Below are 17,288 nucleotides of genomic sequence, written 5' to 3' on the forward strand. Positions count from 1 at the left end.
ACGCTTTATGTATAGTTATACTACTTTTTGTCTCGTCCCCATTGTTCTAACTATGTTACTTAATTTCGTTAGCGGACAGTTTCAACCTAATTAATTATGCATTCTTGTTAACGGTACTGTTTTATCAATAGATTAACAAGCCGGGACTGTTAATAATGAATGGGTTAATTTAAATATTCATGAGCACAACAGGAGTGAAAAGCTGATTAACATAACAGGTGGCCACTGAATGAAAACGAAGAACAAGGTGGAATTTTCATTTAATTATTTAAATACGCAATGACGATTATACGATACATTTTAAAAACGTATTTCAAGTTTCATATTTCCTTTTACAAAATTCACGGACACTTGGGAAGAATCGGTTATGACAGTGGTATTAGATTTGTCCTCGTCTGTTGGGGTGGTAGATATGTCATGCGTTTCCGCTTCTTTCACAGTTTTCGGTTTGGATGGCTGCAATGCGTCTGACACTGCTTTCGTCTGCTCGTCGCACGTCCGCTTGTAGCTTCTAATTGCTAGACTGGAGTGACCCGTTCTTTCTGCTATTAGCTGCTCGTCGAAATTTTGCCGGAACAGCGTGGTTGCCTGTGCAACCTGTTTAATTAAAATAAAATATAATGTATCAATATGAAAGTACAATAGCTTGTAACAGTCCACCTCATAGCAATGTAAAATATCAATATATTGTTATAGTACGTTCAATCGTTCAGCTTTTTTAAAACACGCCAAAGCCGTTTGCATTAAATCTTTATCGCGTGAAAAGAATCCGACATATCGTGCCAGAGAATATAATATTTAAATGGTATTCCACCAAAGAGTTTGCATGAAAAAATGGAGTTAACGAGTAGTGATTATTTTCGACATAAAGTTATGACTATTTCTCGTCAGTGGGGAAATCGAACATTGCATTACTAAAGTGCAAATTCTAATACGTACCTTTCCTGAATGCCCAGTATGATAACCTTTTATCCCAGCAAAATCAGTCATCTGCTTTGCTCTTTCCACTCATTCCATGTTTTGACGCCCCATTTTGTAGCGCTGCGTGTTGTCTGGTTGTTTGCGTGACTGCTGGTATTCGGTGACTTGTTTGCTGTCAACTGGAGGCAAAAAACGGAATTCTTTCTGAATATCGCTCAGTTTAAAGTCCTCGGCGTCGTCCACATCAATTTGGAACAACCAGTTTTCCAAATCCCAATCAATTTCCGGAGCAGCAAATTCTTGAGCGGACATGATTCTGGCGGGTCTCCGGAGTTCACCCAACAATGTGCTACACTGTTCTCACAAATAAGCACCAAAGTCACGTGATCGAATGTTTTATATGCAATTCTACGTGGTCCAATCAGTGTTGGTTATGGTAATACAATAAAGTCCGCTGTTGGTGGATTTTATTGTTAAACAAAACAAACTCTGCTGAGTAAATGCCGATTGGCTAGAACTTTTCAACACATCTGTTATAGCCAATGAGCACGGCTGATAATTGCGGTTGACTACACCTGGTTTAGAATTGCGATTTACACAATAGCGCTGCAAACATCCGCCATGACCACAGGATTTAAAATAAGCCGTGCAGTATAACTTCGTATAGCTGCGCGCCTCGGACTTTTACCAGACCGAGGCTCCAAAAGTAGCCGCTATTTCCCGTTAATCTACTCGTAGGGGTAGTATAACTATCGCACGAGTTGGAGTGCGTTTATAACTGTAAAGGCCACATTTTTTGTCAGCATCTTGTAAACGCACGAGGCCGAAGGCCGATTGCGTTTACAAGATGCTGACAAAAAACTGTGGCCTTTATAGTTGTAAACGCACGACAACGAGTTGCGATTAACGGCTTATACCACGCATCCCCATGCATAAAATGATTAAATTGCAAGAGATTTTTAGCAACTGTTTTGGTTGTGCGTGAGATTGTGCCACTTCAAATTTGCATGACAATGCTCTTTGAGATTCAAATTAGGAAAGCTCATCTGCGTTCATCGAATACGATTGGATGTAAGTGATATGACCAATAAGCCTTATTTGCTGAATGGTCTTTTCAAATAAACTCCACTCATTGGTCAATATTTTGAATACATTTGAATTTTCCACGTGTCAAAGCATGGTCTTGTCATTTCGAATGCAGGCAGCGCTCAGTGATGGTCGAATACAGTGACATCTCCGATTCGGAGTACAACGATGACATTGAGAGATTTTGCTCTCAATACGACGAAAAAGAAGATTTAAGTTAACAAAACAACAAGAACGTCAACGTTTCGGTTAACCTGTATACAATGAACAGATAGCTGCCATTCAGAATTTGCGAGTGCCAAAAAACACGCGTAGATGTACTAACTGGGGAGTGTCTGTGTGGGATGAATGGGGCCGAGCCAGAAATGAACGAGTCGAGAAGCACGGGGTAAGCAGTATTGACGTGTTCACATTTGTTCCCAGATTATGCAGCGAACTTGGTGTACGTGAACTTTCATTTTGGTTGTGTCGCTTTGTTGTCGAGGCTCGTCGACAAGACGGAACAGAATATTCATCTAATAGCCTGCGTGTGCTTTGTAGCGCAATTCAGAGATTTACGTGACGAATGCAAAAGAGTTGACTTGTGCTTTATGGATACACATGCTCGGGAATTTATGGAATTCCATCACACCCTGGACGGTGTAATGAAGAGTATAGACAGACGGGGAATAGGTGTTATTAAACGTCAAGCTGAACCATACACAGATGATGAAAACAAATTGTGGGATAAGGTTTTTTCCATAGTCTGCTACAAATTTGAGTTATGCGGTCTACTTTATGTGTGTAAAGTGTTTGCGTTCCGAGCAGTCGACGAACATAGTAGCCTTACAGCCGAACAGTTCGTACAAGGATCAGACAATCAAGCTGACTATATGAAATTTAATGGTAGACCGTGTAAAAATAATCAAGGCGGACTGTATTACCCGCGGAAAATACCGTATAAAAATGTGGGCCAATACGGCGATCCTTCCAACACGCGTTGTGTTCAGTTATTGAAACGTTATTTGCAATGTATTCCACCGAAAGGTTCCTTCTACCGACGTCCACTGACGTCCAGCGGAGGGCTCAAATTTTCTAAACAGAAGATTGGAGTAAATACTTTACAATATCCAAAAAGAATGTGTGATCTGGCTGGAATAGATGGGTATCATACTGGACACTCGGGTAAGGTAAGTTTGTCTCGAGTGATTCTGGGATGGTTGGGATCTTGGGATGGGTTCAAATGTGTTTGAATTTCGCCGATTGAAAACAAATATTGTACATTGTGAAAACGTATTTCAAACGCGATGCAAATAAATGTTGGTATATTTACTTCTCAAATCATTCTTTTCATACTTTTAGGTTACTGCGGCGACTTCCTTGTATGAAAAAGGCTTTGATTAGCAACTAATCAAAGAACGCACTGGTCACAGATCGGATGATGGGTTGAGACCATATAAACGAACAAGTAACTCTCTTCAGAAAATCGTATCTGATGCTCTCCAACCTCCACTACCGAAAGCAAGTAATTGACGATTCCGATTCCGTACACAAGCCCAAGGTTGAAAGATATGAACAGCCACCGCCTGAACCAGTGACTGCAACATCACATGTAGAATTCAGTCAAATGTGTCGTTCAAATGATTGTTGTTCTAAACAAATTAAAATTAAGATCCAGGACTGAAACAAATGTGTCAATATTGAATTGTAGTGTTGTAGTACTGTTTTTCCCATAGAAAGTATAATTAAATTAGTGTGATTTGCACCCTCATAGTGATTTGTGTGATTAAATGCATATACTTTGTTTAATTTGTAATGCAAATTGTAAACGGTAACGCTTTGATTGATATGCAAATTGTAAACTGTTACACTTCTATTGATATGTTAATTGTAAACGCCGCACTTTTGATACAAATTGTAGCATTTACACTTTGCATATGAATGAAAGTGTGACCGTTTACACTTTGCATATTTGCGAATGCGTTGCTTTTTACAATTTGCATATAAATTCACCCTGTTTGCAAGAATAACTCGTTGGCGAGAACAATGATACACGTGACCAAAAGTGGTATAAATACACGTTCATCTACACGTCTTGGAATGAAACCTCAAAAGTCGCCCGTATTGTTTGACTTGTTGTCTCCAGGGCATTCATGACATGTACACATAGAACGTAAATCATTGTAAAGGTTCATGAATACATTAACTGGCTTACGTGACTTCTGCACTCATTATATGGTAGCAATATGGCAGCATCCACAGTTCCCATCATTGACTTCTCGGCATATAATCTAAATAGAAATACACCTGATGCCGAGACTTACCAGAAACTTATCGATGACGTACATCATGGTTTCACTACCGCTGGATGTGTTTATTTTATAAATCATGGCATTCCAGAACTTACGGTGAGTGAAAACACATTGTAATGAGAAGGTAGATTATGCCAGTGTTGGACCTTATTTTGGCTACTGGACCCAAATGTATACACAGTAGTTCAGTGCAGATTAGTCCTGCTTTATTCATCCAAACGATCAGCTGAGGTAATGCCTCGGTGTTCCCTTCCCTGTCAAATCTCCAACTCCTGCAGCCATTGTCATGATCACATAATTACCGTGGATGTGTCCCAAATGTTAAAGCACAGCTACTGTTGAAAACAACTTTTAAATAAAGTATTTATAAAATTCCTGTGTGTAGTACTGTAGGATACTTTATTCTCGCTTGTAATTTATTTTCGCTGAAGGAATGCTTCAGTGAAAATATAATCCAGCAAATATACTTTTTTTCCTATATTTCACATTCAACTCAGTGAAAATATATTCCAAACAAAATACCCATAAAGTCTTTTCAGCGAAAATTAATTCCAGCTAAAATAAAGTATTCTACAGTATATGTTTTAATGTCTACTTTGAACTTGCAAGTTGTTATAATAAAAAAATCAATGTAATAACATGAAGATAGCGTATAATTCACTAAGCACAACTTCGCCTAATGTCGGTGTGTTTGGGGCCACATGTGGGATCACAGGTTTCTAGTACAGAATCTCTCTCGCATGTCTTTACGTTACGGGTGCATAGCTCTAACATCGATCAACTTAGCTGACGACGCTTACACTGAGAAATACCAGGTTCGACTAAAGAGGAATAAACGTCATTTCATTACAGATAGTCTAGCTTTATTCATCCATGTAGTTTAGCTGATTAATCACGAAATGTTGGCTTTATTACTCAAAACGGCCAGCTTAAGTAACGCCTTGCTGCTTACTTTCATAACAAAAAATTACATAATCTAAGTAAATATGCGATCAACCAGTGGCTGAAGCTGGTATAATCACGTGATTACCGAGTCTCAAAGTTAGTTGAGGCTTTTCAAAAATTGACATTACTGAGAACAGTAGATAAAGTATTTATGAAATGTATGTTTAAATTATCTACTGAAAGCAGTTGATCCTAAATAATAACAAAAGTATGTACGTGAAGTCATAATGCTAACACATTGCTTTCCAAACTAATCAGAGATATTCCCATCTCACATGAATTGATTTACATTGAATTCTAATACACGCTCTAAAAATGTGAAAGGTGAGTTACAAGAGAAAGGATATTCTACAAATTATCAAACAATGTTCCACAGAAGAACATACGGTTAATTCTACAATATGTTATATATTAAGTGCACAGTGCGTATAGCGCCGATCTGCTTCGATAGGATTGCCCTTACAATCTGAGTTAAATGAGCTCTGTCTGAGTTGTCAAACGGCATCAAAGGAGTCAAACCAAGTGTCGTAAAAGCTATAGCTTTCAAGGTTCAAAGGGGTATGCTCATGGTTGCTGGGAATTGTACAAACCTTGCCACAATTTAAACTTGAATATTTTAGTCATTTGTTTGCATTCAATTCATTTTTTTATTCCCAATGGGGCAAACGATAATGCGTTAGTGAATTTGTACTACACTGGATACGACAATAGAATTGTTGTATTAATATATGTTGTAAGTGTGTGTTACTGTTTTCAGTAATATAACACCAAAAGTAAAATGACAGCTGAAGGCGTTGTGTCGTCCCACCACGGACCAGAACTACGCTATTTTGGGGCAAGTTTATTTCTATAATATTTCTCAGTTTAATGTATAATTATTTAGTAAAGACACCACTGAAACGATTTATTAAATACGTGCCGATCGACGACTGATTTTGAAACGCTTGAAGTTTCGAACAAACTCCCGGAACCCATTGCGCGATATGCGTGAGATCGGTGTAGAGAAGACACCGGACTGCAGAGTCGATGAGCTGAGCTGAGGTTTACTTTGTGAAAGTGGTAGCCCATGTGATATTGGTGATGCAATAACAATATTTCTTAGATCAGAAGAAAAATGAGCATTGTTTTATATCGATTGATTGAATACTTCCTGAAAAAGAGACGTTTTTTTCAAAGATATACTGCAACATTATATTTCCTAGTAAAATTAAATGTATTCGTGTTGTGGAAGTATTGATTCCAATGTCTGAATTCTGCGTTGACCCGAACAATATCACTCTGCGTTTAAGTGCGTGACTACTTCAGTTGAACTCGGATTAAAGGCAGATTATTTGTACAAGGAAAATCAAAACATACATTGTATGATATATATGTTGACCTCGCCATGTCGTCAGAGTGTATGGTTCACATAGTCTACTGATCAGGTGTGTTGTATATGATACAGATAAAAAGTATATCGTCGTAAATGTCATGTCATAAACGCGCTGAACATAGAGTCAAACAATTAATTGAATCAATGTGTATTTTCACCTATATAAGTTTTAAAAAAAAATATCCTTCTAGATTGACAACGCATTTCATCAGTCGGCGAATTTCTTCACTTTACCAACTGAGACAAAGCTGAAATACTCGAGACCTGATAATAGTAACCATGGTTACGTTGCAATTGGCAGTGAACTGTAAGTACCTTTATTAATCCAGTCTTTGACCAGAAATAGATATTTGCACTCTTGGAGTTGTTTATTTGTTTTTTTAATTTTGTATGAATAATTCAATGCATTCTAAGACTTTATTTTTCAATGCGTCTTCAAATGTATGATTCTATAGTGTTATTTTAATGACCTTATGTTATGCTTGTATGATTAAATCATGTTGATGAAATACTTTTTAGGAAAAAGCCATACTAATGATTGTTTATAATAATATTACATGTTCATACCCACGTGAATAATTCCCAAAATTCAATTGGTGCTCAAGACAAAAAATATTATATTTAATATGCATAAGCGTCTATGCTATATTTGCAGTTTTTCCGCTGACAGACCTGGAGACTATAAGGAGTCTTTCAATTATATACCTTTGAAGGGAGACGCAAATACAAAGGTAAGACGATATACCTTTTATTCTAACTCATGGTGATTTCAGAAGGGAAGTGATTCGGTATCAACAAGTATTCAGTCCTGGGGAAGCAATATTTTTGATGTTTTAAATGAATGCCGTTGATTCCATCACATATCAGCGTTAATACAGTGGATTTCTCTACAAAGACTTTAATTGGCCACAATCATTACACATGTATCCTAGTTTTTGATAGATTCTAATAATTTGAGTAATATTTTATGTATGATACTGTAGATATTCCCGAATGAAGAGGTACCAAAGTTCTCCCAAGCATTGACTACTCTGTACAAGAAATGCATACAGTTAGGCAACCGCATATTAGAAGTCGTGGGGCGGGGCTTGCCAATAGAGGTGAGTGTGACGAAATATTGGGCTCTTAACTATGGACTGCCATTAAAAATTGACAAGGATAATGTGTCTGTAACGAATGTGTTTTGGTTTTACAAAAGTAAAATGAGTCAAAAAAATTGAAGAGGAGAAAAAACAATCACTCAACAAGCTAAAAACTGCTGTGTATATTATTCTGATTCAGCCTAATTGTCCAATACATTACTTTATTATACATTGACAGTAATAAGGTTAAAATAAATATTACACAATTGAGTGGCCCCATCAACAAATAAACGAATACACACTCAAGCATGTGAACACCCATAGTTTTGCTTGATAACGAATGTACCTTCATCTGGCAATCATTTAATTAACTGTGGCCAAACATTCCCTTATTTTTTGTAGGATCCTCTATTGTTCGTAAAAGCTCATGGAGGGCTTAACAGTGAAGCCAATACGTCTATAATGAGAACTGTGTGGTATCCGCGCATCCAAGACGATGACCTCAAATCCGATCAGTTACGATGTGGTGAACATGCAGACTATGGTTCAATTACTCTGGTATTCCAAGATGACAAAGGAGGGTTACAGGTAATTTGAATGTGCAATAAATAATCATGTTTATCACCAAAACATTGTTGTGATGTAATCAGCTTCATTTGCTATTACATAATTCATTACCTCGAGTCAGCATTCGTTATTCTGCATGGAGCACTAAGTAATCACCATGCTGCCCAAGTGCCTGTTTCTTTTGTTCTGATTATTATACTTTCAGGGCCTTCTAGCAGCACTTTCTTGAGGTCAAGAACTTCCGACATTAAATCATCAACTAGTTAAACACCGCTGTTTCACTTAACACAACAACAACTTTTAGTGTATCTTTTTTTAACCGACTTTTTCAGATTTTGTATTGATCACGTGATTCGGCGGCCAACTTTTGGATTTGACCAATTACTCTATGTGATATACTGGCATGTATCATTTACTTCACTAACACAATCTACCTTTACTATTTCGATTCGATTCTGCAAGTAATTTGCATAGATGGTATTTAAGAGCAATGACTGATATATACTTATGACTAATATATCATCACATTACCATATATGGTCGTTTGACTTTCATTGTAATCCATAATTGTAATATCTCAAGCATTTTTTCAAATATTTAAAACATTGTACAAGAGATGTGGCTAATATAATACATGTATCTTCTTCTTCCTCTTCTTCCTGGAAGGGGGGCGTGTATTTTGTGGCACCCGCAAAATAGCAATCTCAGTTCAAATATTTGAAAACGATAAAAAGGCTGCTCGTATTGTCAAACTAAAAATCGCACGTGGCACTCACTGCTCACATAGTCCGATATGGTGTTTCAACACTAAATTATTACACAAACAGAATTATTGTGATCTCATTGAACTCTTATGAAAGCAGTGGCGCTTAGAATAAGATAAGTTCGCGTCTATTCAAAATTGGTGGGACGTAGACAAACTGAAAATTAAATTGCTTTCACAAACAGTACAGCAAAGCCAGAACACAGAAACTAAAAGTCGCTAAACAATCTTTCAAAAACGAGCTACATACGCTTGAAAATAATGCCGCCACTCGTAATAACGTTCAATCGCTTATTACTGAAAAGAAATCCTTGCTCAATAAACTTATTGAATCCCAGTTACAGGGCGCCATCGTGCGGACGAGATTTAAGCAGTTGCACGAAAGTGATGCAGCAACTACTTTTTTATCAACCTGAAACAATACAAAGGTGTGAACAAGTCCATGTTACAGCTGGTATTGGGTGATGGTTCGACAACTGATGACCTAGACTGGTCCAGCTGTGGTGATTTAAAAAGAAATAAAAAAATAGTTCTGCGAAAGGTGGGATGAATGTGAAACCCCCACAGACTGGTCTTATTTGCAGCTAATCTGTCGTTATTATTTATTCATGATATGCAGTGACATCACTGAACGGATACAAAAAAGAAGCGGGGGCGTGCGCTCTGCATAATGAGGTAAACATTGTAGGTCGCGTTAAAGGTAAACTTGTCGACAGTGCCAAACTTTTTTTCATCTAAACAGATCTGAGCAAATTCAAATGCGATCCATTTGCCGCTTCCGGTCGAAAGGGCAACGAAAACGTCGTGGCCGTCAGTAAAACCATCAATTATAGCTTTTTCGATTTTTCTATCAGCGATGGCGAATAAACTCAACAACAACATATAGCCTGGCATTGACGTCTGCCAACCGAATTGTTTAAACAATTCTGACCAATCATCGGGCCAGACTACCTTCGTATTCACTGACTCGATCAACAAAGGCACATTGCCTTTATCATACCGCAGAGCTCTATTAACCATTATACCAAAGAAGGGCAATAATATTTTAATTAAAAGTAGCGTCCTGTTTCTTTACTTTGTACAGACTACAAAATTCTTACCAAAACATTGTTTGCTCGTTTACGCTCTGTTCTCGTCGAAATCATACATATTGATCAAAGTTATTCTATTCCCGGAAGAAACATTTCCGACAATATTAATTTGTTATGCGACTCTATTTTTCATGCAAACCAACAAAACAATTCCGTTAGCAATAGTTTCAATTGATCAGAAATAGCGTTTGATCGTATTTCTTCAATACTCTACATGCGTTTGGTTTTGCAGAAACTTTCATTAATTTTATTAGTACAATATACACTGACTCGGTAAGTCTCATTAAAATTAACCAAACTCTTACATCTCCACTTATTTTAATCGTGTATACGTGTCACACGCAACGTAATATTACCGTAATTGGTATAGTACAGGTGTGATGGTTCAAATACCAAAATGGCAACAGTAACAGAAAGACTTGCCTGGCGGCGATGATAAAATACGAACACGGAGCCAACAGATGAGGTTTCAACTGGTACTGGTATTATTATACTCTGCAAACATCAAGTACAATAACGCGGTAAAACTCCACTACTCCAATAACTAGATACTTAAACTCCAATACAATTCAACGAGATCTCCGATCTAAACTCAGTGCTGAACAACTCCCCTATATATACCCACACTGTCTATAAATAGGCCATTACATCAGCATACATAATGAGTCTGGAACTTACTACCAATTTCTAGAATGTTCCATTACCTTATATTGCCTCCTACAGTGTTCCATTACCTATTCAACCAGTTTCTAAACAAAATCTAGAATATTTCACCCAGACACAGTACGGTTCTAGAACATTCTCACTGACACAGAAGTGGTACATAAGTCGTATGCGACAATACGACAAGGTTGTTCTCTCTCGGGACAACTTTATGCAGTATGAACCCGTATTACAAACAAATCTCACTAAAAATGGCATTAGCGGGTTGACTTTACCAGGCTGCAAAGAAAGAAAATGCCACCTATCAGCCTACGCAGATGACATGGATTTCATCATAACGCGGGATATTGATTATGAAAGACTGAAGTACTGGTTATAAATTTATCAAAACTCATCAAATGCAAAGGTTAACGTTAATAAATATGAAGGACTGTGGTCGGGTGCTTGGATAAAACGTTCGGACAATCCTCTGGGTCTGAAATGGAACAATAAAGGTCTTAAAATGCCTGGGTAGATTTATTGGGAACAACAAGACATTCAGCCAGAGTAATTGGTATATTGTTTTAACCAAAATTGACAACAAACTACAGAACTGGTGTAAATTTGTGTAAGCACTTTCTTACCGTGGTCGGGTACTGGTCATTAACCAGCTTTGTGCATCCAAACTATGGCATCGCCTCATTTCTATGTCACCCATAAGATCTGATCGAATCGCTGCAAACAGCATTCAACAACTTCATGTGGCAAGGTAAACACTGGGGCGGGCTCGGGCTTATTCACATTAAATCAAGGATTAAAGCAATCCGAATCAAATATCTTCAACGCTACCTCTACTCCGGTCTTGATCATCCAAGCTTCTGTTTTACTGATTACTTTTTAAGGCATTACGGAAACCTAAACTACAATAAACAACTCTTCTGTGCATTTTTTGAAAACCTCGCTCACATTTTCAACGTTCCAGTATTCTACAACGAACGTCTTGTCGTCTTCAGCTCGATAACAGTTACATGAGCTTCTGAACCTTCTAAAATTCATAAATACTTAAACGAGCCTATTTATAATAGCCCGCTGATTCTTAATCCCTCCACCAATCAACCATTTTCTACAGGTCACTTCGCCTGTGCTGGAGTGACCAGATTTGTTGATATGATGAATCTGAAATACCGTCGCTGGAAAACTACTGACGAACTTGCAACTCGGATCCAGATACACTCTACTCGCATTCTTAAACGCAAAATCGAAAACTTTTACACACTGGTATTTTATCAAGCTACCCGGACTTACCATTTCTGGACTACTTCAATGAAGAAACAGATGAGCCGCCATCTCTTGACACCACTCGCTACAATTACTCATTATATATCAGCTCTGATAATGAAGACAAGTCTGTATGTTTATATGAAAAAAAAGTTATTTACAATCTTTTAATTAATTCACTTGATACTAACAACGGTAGACTTGATTCCGCATGGAGCGATATTATTGGTATACCAACGGATATTGAGCCCAATTTCAATGTATTTATGACACTCCAATTTTAAATGACGTCTACTTAAAGGGGCCATATCTACAGGTACATTTATGCAAGCTGTACGCTACTCAAGTAACAATACAAGTGAATTCCCAATTTGTAAATATATTCCCGATGACCTATTACATATGTTATCAGAATGTCCACGGCTCAATTCACTCCCCGCATCTATTTTTAACCTAGCAAAAGCAATCGCAAATACTGATGTAATACCCCTATCATGGTTCCTTTTCGGTTCTCTTTATGATAAAGCAAGGAAGTCTGACTGCCAGCTATTTAACTATATTTTTATCACTGCCAGGACTGTAATACATACTACCCATTATTATGTAAACTGGAGAACGAGGAATTGCGGTTCATATCTATTGTTAAACTGTATATATATATATATATATATATTTCATTTCACCTCATTTGTTCTGTAATTCGCCCTTTTACTTGTATGTAATGTAACAAAATTTACTATTTAATGTCATCCAGAATAAATGTCACCTGTTAAAATCAAAATCTTCTTCTTCAATACACGTAACTGTAAACTTCCGAGCACTATAAGGAATGAGCTCTTGCAGCAAGTCTTATAATGAAGACATTGAAAAAAAGATATGACTAACATATAAGATGACCATAAATAATCGTGTGACTTTATTATATAGGTTCTTTTCATTGACGTCTATTAGATGTGTTCACTTCCTGGTGATAATTAGTTTTCTGTTTTGGTGAATCTTTTTGTAATTTTGTGTGTATATGGAGCATCAGTTAATTTACTGTCAACTTACTATCATATAGAGACTGCAAATTATCATATCTTCTTAAATCTTGGCCGAAATTGCTCCAATTTGGAGGGGTGAATTATGAAAAAGCCCCCCATATTTTGTGTATTTTTTTTATAATATAATAGAGAAGTGGGCGTGTCCTCAGAAACCAAGCCTACGTCCAGAGCAACCACAAATTAAATAGCAAATTTGTGAAACATTAATTGCTTCTTTATTGAGTAGAAATATATATATTCCTAAATCTGCGGAGAGGCGTAATACATAACAGATTAAAAATAGCTTATAGCATGGCGTCACACCTTCGATCTTTGTTACATTGTACCAGCTACCGTGTTTTATACTACCCGATAAGACGCGTATTCGGTGTTATTCGAGTTATTTTCACTGTAGAAATATACGAATGCATTTTTGCCGGTGGAGTAGCATCAATCATCGCCTACGGCTCGGATTGATAGACAACTCTTGCTGACATCAAACCAGGACGCAATATCGCGTCAATTTTGTGCATTTGCAAGACCGTCGCTATTCGAGCGCATCGAATGTATCTTGCGTGCTAACGCGAAACGATATACAATGTGTGTACATAGTATATTTTAACTGCCATGTGCGATAATATTGAACATCATATGAACTATGAGTATTTTGCTAGAAATGGATTTGACTTTGTTGTTTAATTTTCAAGATGGCGTGTGAAGATGGTAGCTTTATTGACGTTAAACCAGAAAAAGGGGGTGTTTTTGTGAATCTGGGATATTTAATGGAGAGATGGACATCTGACACACTGAAAGCAAGGGTAAGTATCAGCATAAACGCCATTTTGTGATATCTTCTCATCATGCTTTTTTGGTTTTTAAATGGCATAGATTGGATGCATATATTAAGATAGTTTCATCATTGTCCGGTGACCATTTTTGCGGATTGTGCATTAACAACCATTAGCAATCATAGTATCGACGCACCCTCGACTTCAAAGATGAATCATAAAGACATAACACAGTTTAATGATAAAGCACAAGAAAATTTTTCAATAAACGTCCGAGGCCTGTAGAATAAAGACTCTCAGCAGGCCGATAACGAGTGTTGTTTGTTGTCAACAATGTTTATAACAATTTATAAACATAAATAATGTTTAGAGCATTGTTGACAACAAACAACTAGTGGATTTATAATGTTTGGAACAAAGAGTACTTTTGTGATAAACGAACAGTTAAAAAATATATAGATGAACCAAAAACGTAGTATTACGTATATAAGCCCATACATGAAACTTGTTCATGTTCTTTTGAATATTCAAAATCATTAGAGAATATGTAATGTTTACGTAGACGCTAGCTGTGTAGTTATGTAATAATGTGGATAAACTATAGGGCACAGTCGTAGAGACATATTTATCCTTCTTTATCTCGATACGTTGATTGATATTTGTATATTATCTTTACAGGTACATAGAGTTGTAAACCCAGAATCCAGTGAATTAAAAAAACAAGCTCGTCAGTCACTTATCTGTTTTGTTGAACCAGATAAGGCATGTATCATCAAGTGTGTGGACGGGAGCAACAAGTATCCTCCAATTACCAGCATGGATTTTCTCAACATGAAATCCGGTGAAATCAGGGGGTTTTAGTGGTTTAAATCGGACGAAATATGGGGTCAATTCTAGTGGTATTTAGTGAGTATTGTCTTTCTCCGAAACTTGAGTTCGTTTATTTTTATAAATAAATATCAGTTTCAATATTGTAAATGATGACAAATATTTAGCTATAGCGACATTTAGTACTCGTGGGGAATCATCTTTATTCGGAATTCTCATAATGTGGCAGGTGTTGCATATTTAAGTACGGCTTTACCATTCATTGTAACATTTAGTGTTCCAAGAACATGTTTTCTGTATTTTTCCTTTGCTAGAATCAAATCAATCTCATTGTCTAAGAGAGTTGGATATTTACACTTAGCTCCAAGTGCCACACTTTAGAGTCAAGTCTTACATTGGCTGAACTATTTGTATATATGACAATAATGAGCGTGAAAGGTAAACTGGGTTGTCAAATGTATATATATATCACTCCTGTTAGACAGGAATAATGCTGTTCAGCACACACTGTATATTACAAATAGTCTTTCAAAAATCAGAATGGCTCTTCAGTGCACTAAATAAAGAACGTCCAAATAACCACTCATCCACCTATAATGTAGAAATTATGCATAATCAGGACATCCTACGTGTTGTATTAAGGGGGAAAATGCCGTTACTGATGTTGATGCATATCTACTAATGCAAATAGATATTAAAACATATTGCAACATGCTTATCTTATTAAATCGTATATTGTATTGTGCGATTGTATTGTAATGGCCATATGTGAGTGTCTATTCAGACTATTTGCGCTATTGGCCATTATTTTATTTTTTTAAATGTTGTGTTGTTGTGTTATTAAACCACACAACCTCATTTTCTGACCCCAAAACGTCAGCTAGAAATGGCCAGTACTGTACATGGCCCCACCAAGAGCTTCGAACTCGCGCGCATGGTATAGCACCTCACAACAGCATATGAACATGTTTGAATTAAACTATTGAGATATGTTTGTAATATGAATGAAACGTTTCCTATTAAAATCATTATTTTAAACCTAGCTCCTGACTAGTTTGTTCAAAACAGGCTGTTCAGAAAATTTTTAAACCGTGCTATTCATGAAATTGTATTCAAACTAAAAAACATGGATATGGACATTTCTCAGACTGGTTTCAAACGTGTCCAAAAAGTCTTATAATATTTGTGCACTTTGAGGCATAATTGCATGAGGTCGCACAATATATCATGTCGGTCATGTTGGATTTTTAAATAAATATGATGTGGTAGCATTGACACAGTGTTTAGGAATCCTGCAACTAAACTGCCATTTATCATACCAAATTGTCAGCAACCTAAGTCTGATGTCATTTGGAGCTTGATTCAAGAAGCTGCAGCTATTGTTTTGACAGTTTCAGTCAATTAATATTCATTGAAATCATAAATACAGGCATGAGTGAGTTATGTTGATATGCTTTTCTACATAGGAATGAATGCAAGCACATTTGGAAGTGCTGCTCACATTGATGTTCTAATTATCACATTTGCTCTACACCATATGAATATGATTTGTATTGATTCATTTGTTATTTTATTGGGTTATGGCTTTTGTCAATTATTTTGAAAATGTTGCTGGGAATAAATGCTCAATTTTCATACTTATATTAGTGTGTCTTTGTTCATTGTAACCACTAAATGTATTCATATGCTTGAAATGTGTCTATAACATGTTTATGTTTGTGATTGTTTGAAGCATCTTTTAGGTTATACATATATGTTTTAATCAAACGCCAAACATGTCCCAAATCTGGCCACATCAGTCATACAAAATTATACAAGTTTCAAAATAGTAGATGATGATGAGACACATCTGAAGTAAGTTTCACTCACAGTATCAAACATGAATGACACTAGTCCCATTTCGTTTGCGAAAACCATTGAACAGAATTATTTGAAACTTTCAATAATGATAGGCCCTCATATGAAATGATGCATATCGGAATTTGGATTGGTCGATTTGTTTGGCTGCTATTTTAAATTTGAGTTAGCCAGGATGTCCGGGCATTCCTCAAAGTTGGTCACGTGATTTGGCCACGTAGGAAGGAGTTTCATACTGGTATCAAAGTTATCCAATTGAAGAGAAAGTTGTCATGTTGCAATTTGCATCAGTCACGTGGTATTGGAGTGTCATCTTGGATTTCTGACAAAAAATTGTTTTTCTTAAGTGATTCAACTGATCAGTTATTATGTTATTTTGCCACCATCTTAGATTTTCATTAAAAACCAGTATTTTGAGTATTTATTACGTTTGATTGCTTTAATCGCATGTGGCACAGAGAACGCTGGCTCCTTATGGAAAAAATATAATAATTTTCACCAGTCATGTGCTTAAGCCGTCATTTTGAATTTCTCTCAAAACTCTCAAAATTTTGGCATTTGTTTTCAATGATTGTATCAACCAATCAACTTAATATCTTGCATGTGCATCTAGGACTAGAGATTCTTAGAAGAATAATTAAAAAAGGTTGGATTATTTACATTGTTTGGTCGCCATCTTGAACTTATTGCATAACTGCCCAAAATTCAAACATTTGTTAATGTAATTGATGTTTCAGGCAATTGATCTGAAATTG

The 17,288-nt window shown here is 36.5% G+C and overlaps 2 protein-coding genes and 1 pseudogene across 2 annotated transcripts; all 3 read left to right on the forward strand.

The window, feature by feature from the left end:
* The first annotated feature begins 1,542 nt into the window (after nucleotides 1–1,542).
* Nucleotides 1,543–3,390, forward strand: LOC146732663 (uncharacterized; annotated as a pseudogene).
* Nucleotides 3,391–4,232: 842 nt separating this feature from the next.
* Nucleotides 4,233–8,493, forward strand: LOC146732664 (uncharacterized). The gene is made up of 6 exons (XM_085491885.1): nucleotides 4,233–4,394; nucleotides 6,807–6,922; nucleotides 7,271–7,346; nucleotides 7,599–7,715; nucleotides 8,100–8,285; nucleotides 8,470–8,493. Exons 1-6 carry the CDS (start codon nucleotides 4,233–4,235, stop codon nucleotides 8,491–8,493), a joined length of 681 nt encoding a protein of 226 aa, XP_085348011.1.
* Nucleotides 8,494–13,767: 5,274 nt separating this feature from the next.
* LOC146732665 (uncharacterized) lies at nucleotides 13,768–14,709 on the forward strand. The gene is made up of 2 exons (XM_085491886.1): nucleotides 13,768–13,878; nucleotides 14,527–14,709. The coding sequence occupies exons 1-2, from the start codon at nucleotides 13,768–13,770 to the stop codon at nucleotides 14,707–14,709; spliced, it is 294 nt and encodes a 97-aa protein (XP_085348012.1).
* The last annotated feature ends 2,579 nt before the right edge of the window (nucleotides 14,710–17,288 follow it).

Source organism: Saccoglossus kowalevskii, chromosome 17 (assembly GCF_978046115.1).
Source record: "Saccoglossus kowalevskii chromosome 17, keSacKowa6.1, whole genome shotgun sequence".
In the NCBI taxonomy this organism is placed as follows: Eukaryota; Metazoa; Hemichordata; class Enteropneusta; family Harrimaniidae; genus Saccoglossus; species Saccoglossus kowalevskii.

Bases quoted from the DNA above. Each gene is read 5' to 3' on its own strand.
- LOC146732664 (XM_085491885.1), top strand. From the start codon at position 4,233: ATGGCAGCATCCACAGTTCCCATCATTGACTTCTCGGCATATAATCTA. The intron at 7,347-7,598 runs GTAAGACGATAT...ATGATACTGTAG, and splicing joins AGGGAGACGCAAATACAAAG to ATATTCCCGAATGAAGAGGT. The intron at 8,286-8,469 runs GTAATTTGAATG...TTATACTTTCAG, and splicing joins ATGACAAAGGAGGGTTACAG to GGCCTTCTAGCAGCACTTTC.
- LOC146732665 (XM_085491886.1), top strand. From the start codon at position 13,768: ATGGCGTGTGAAGATGGTAGCTTTATTGACGTTAAACCAGAAAAAGGG. The intron at 13,879-14,526 runs GTAAGTATCAGC...TTATCTTTACAG, and splicing joins CTGACACACTGAAAGCAAGG to GTACATAGAGTTGTAAACCC.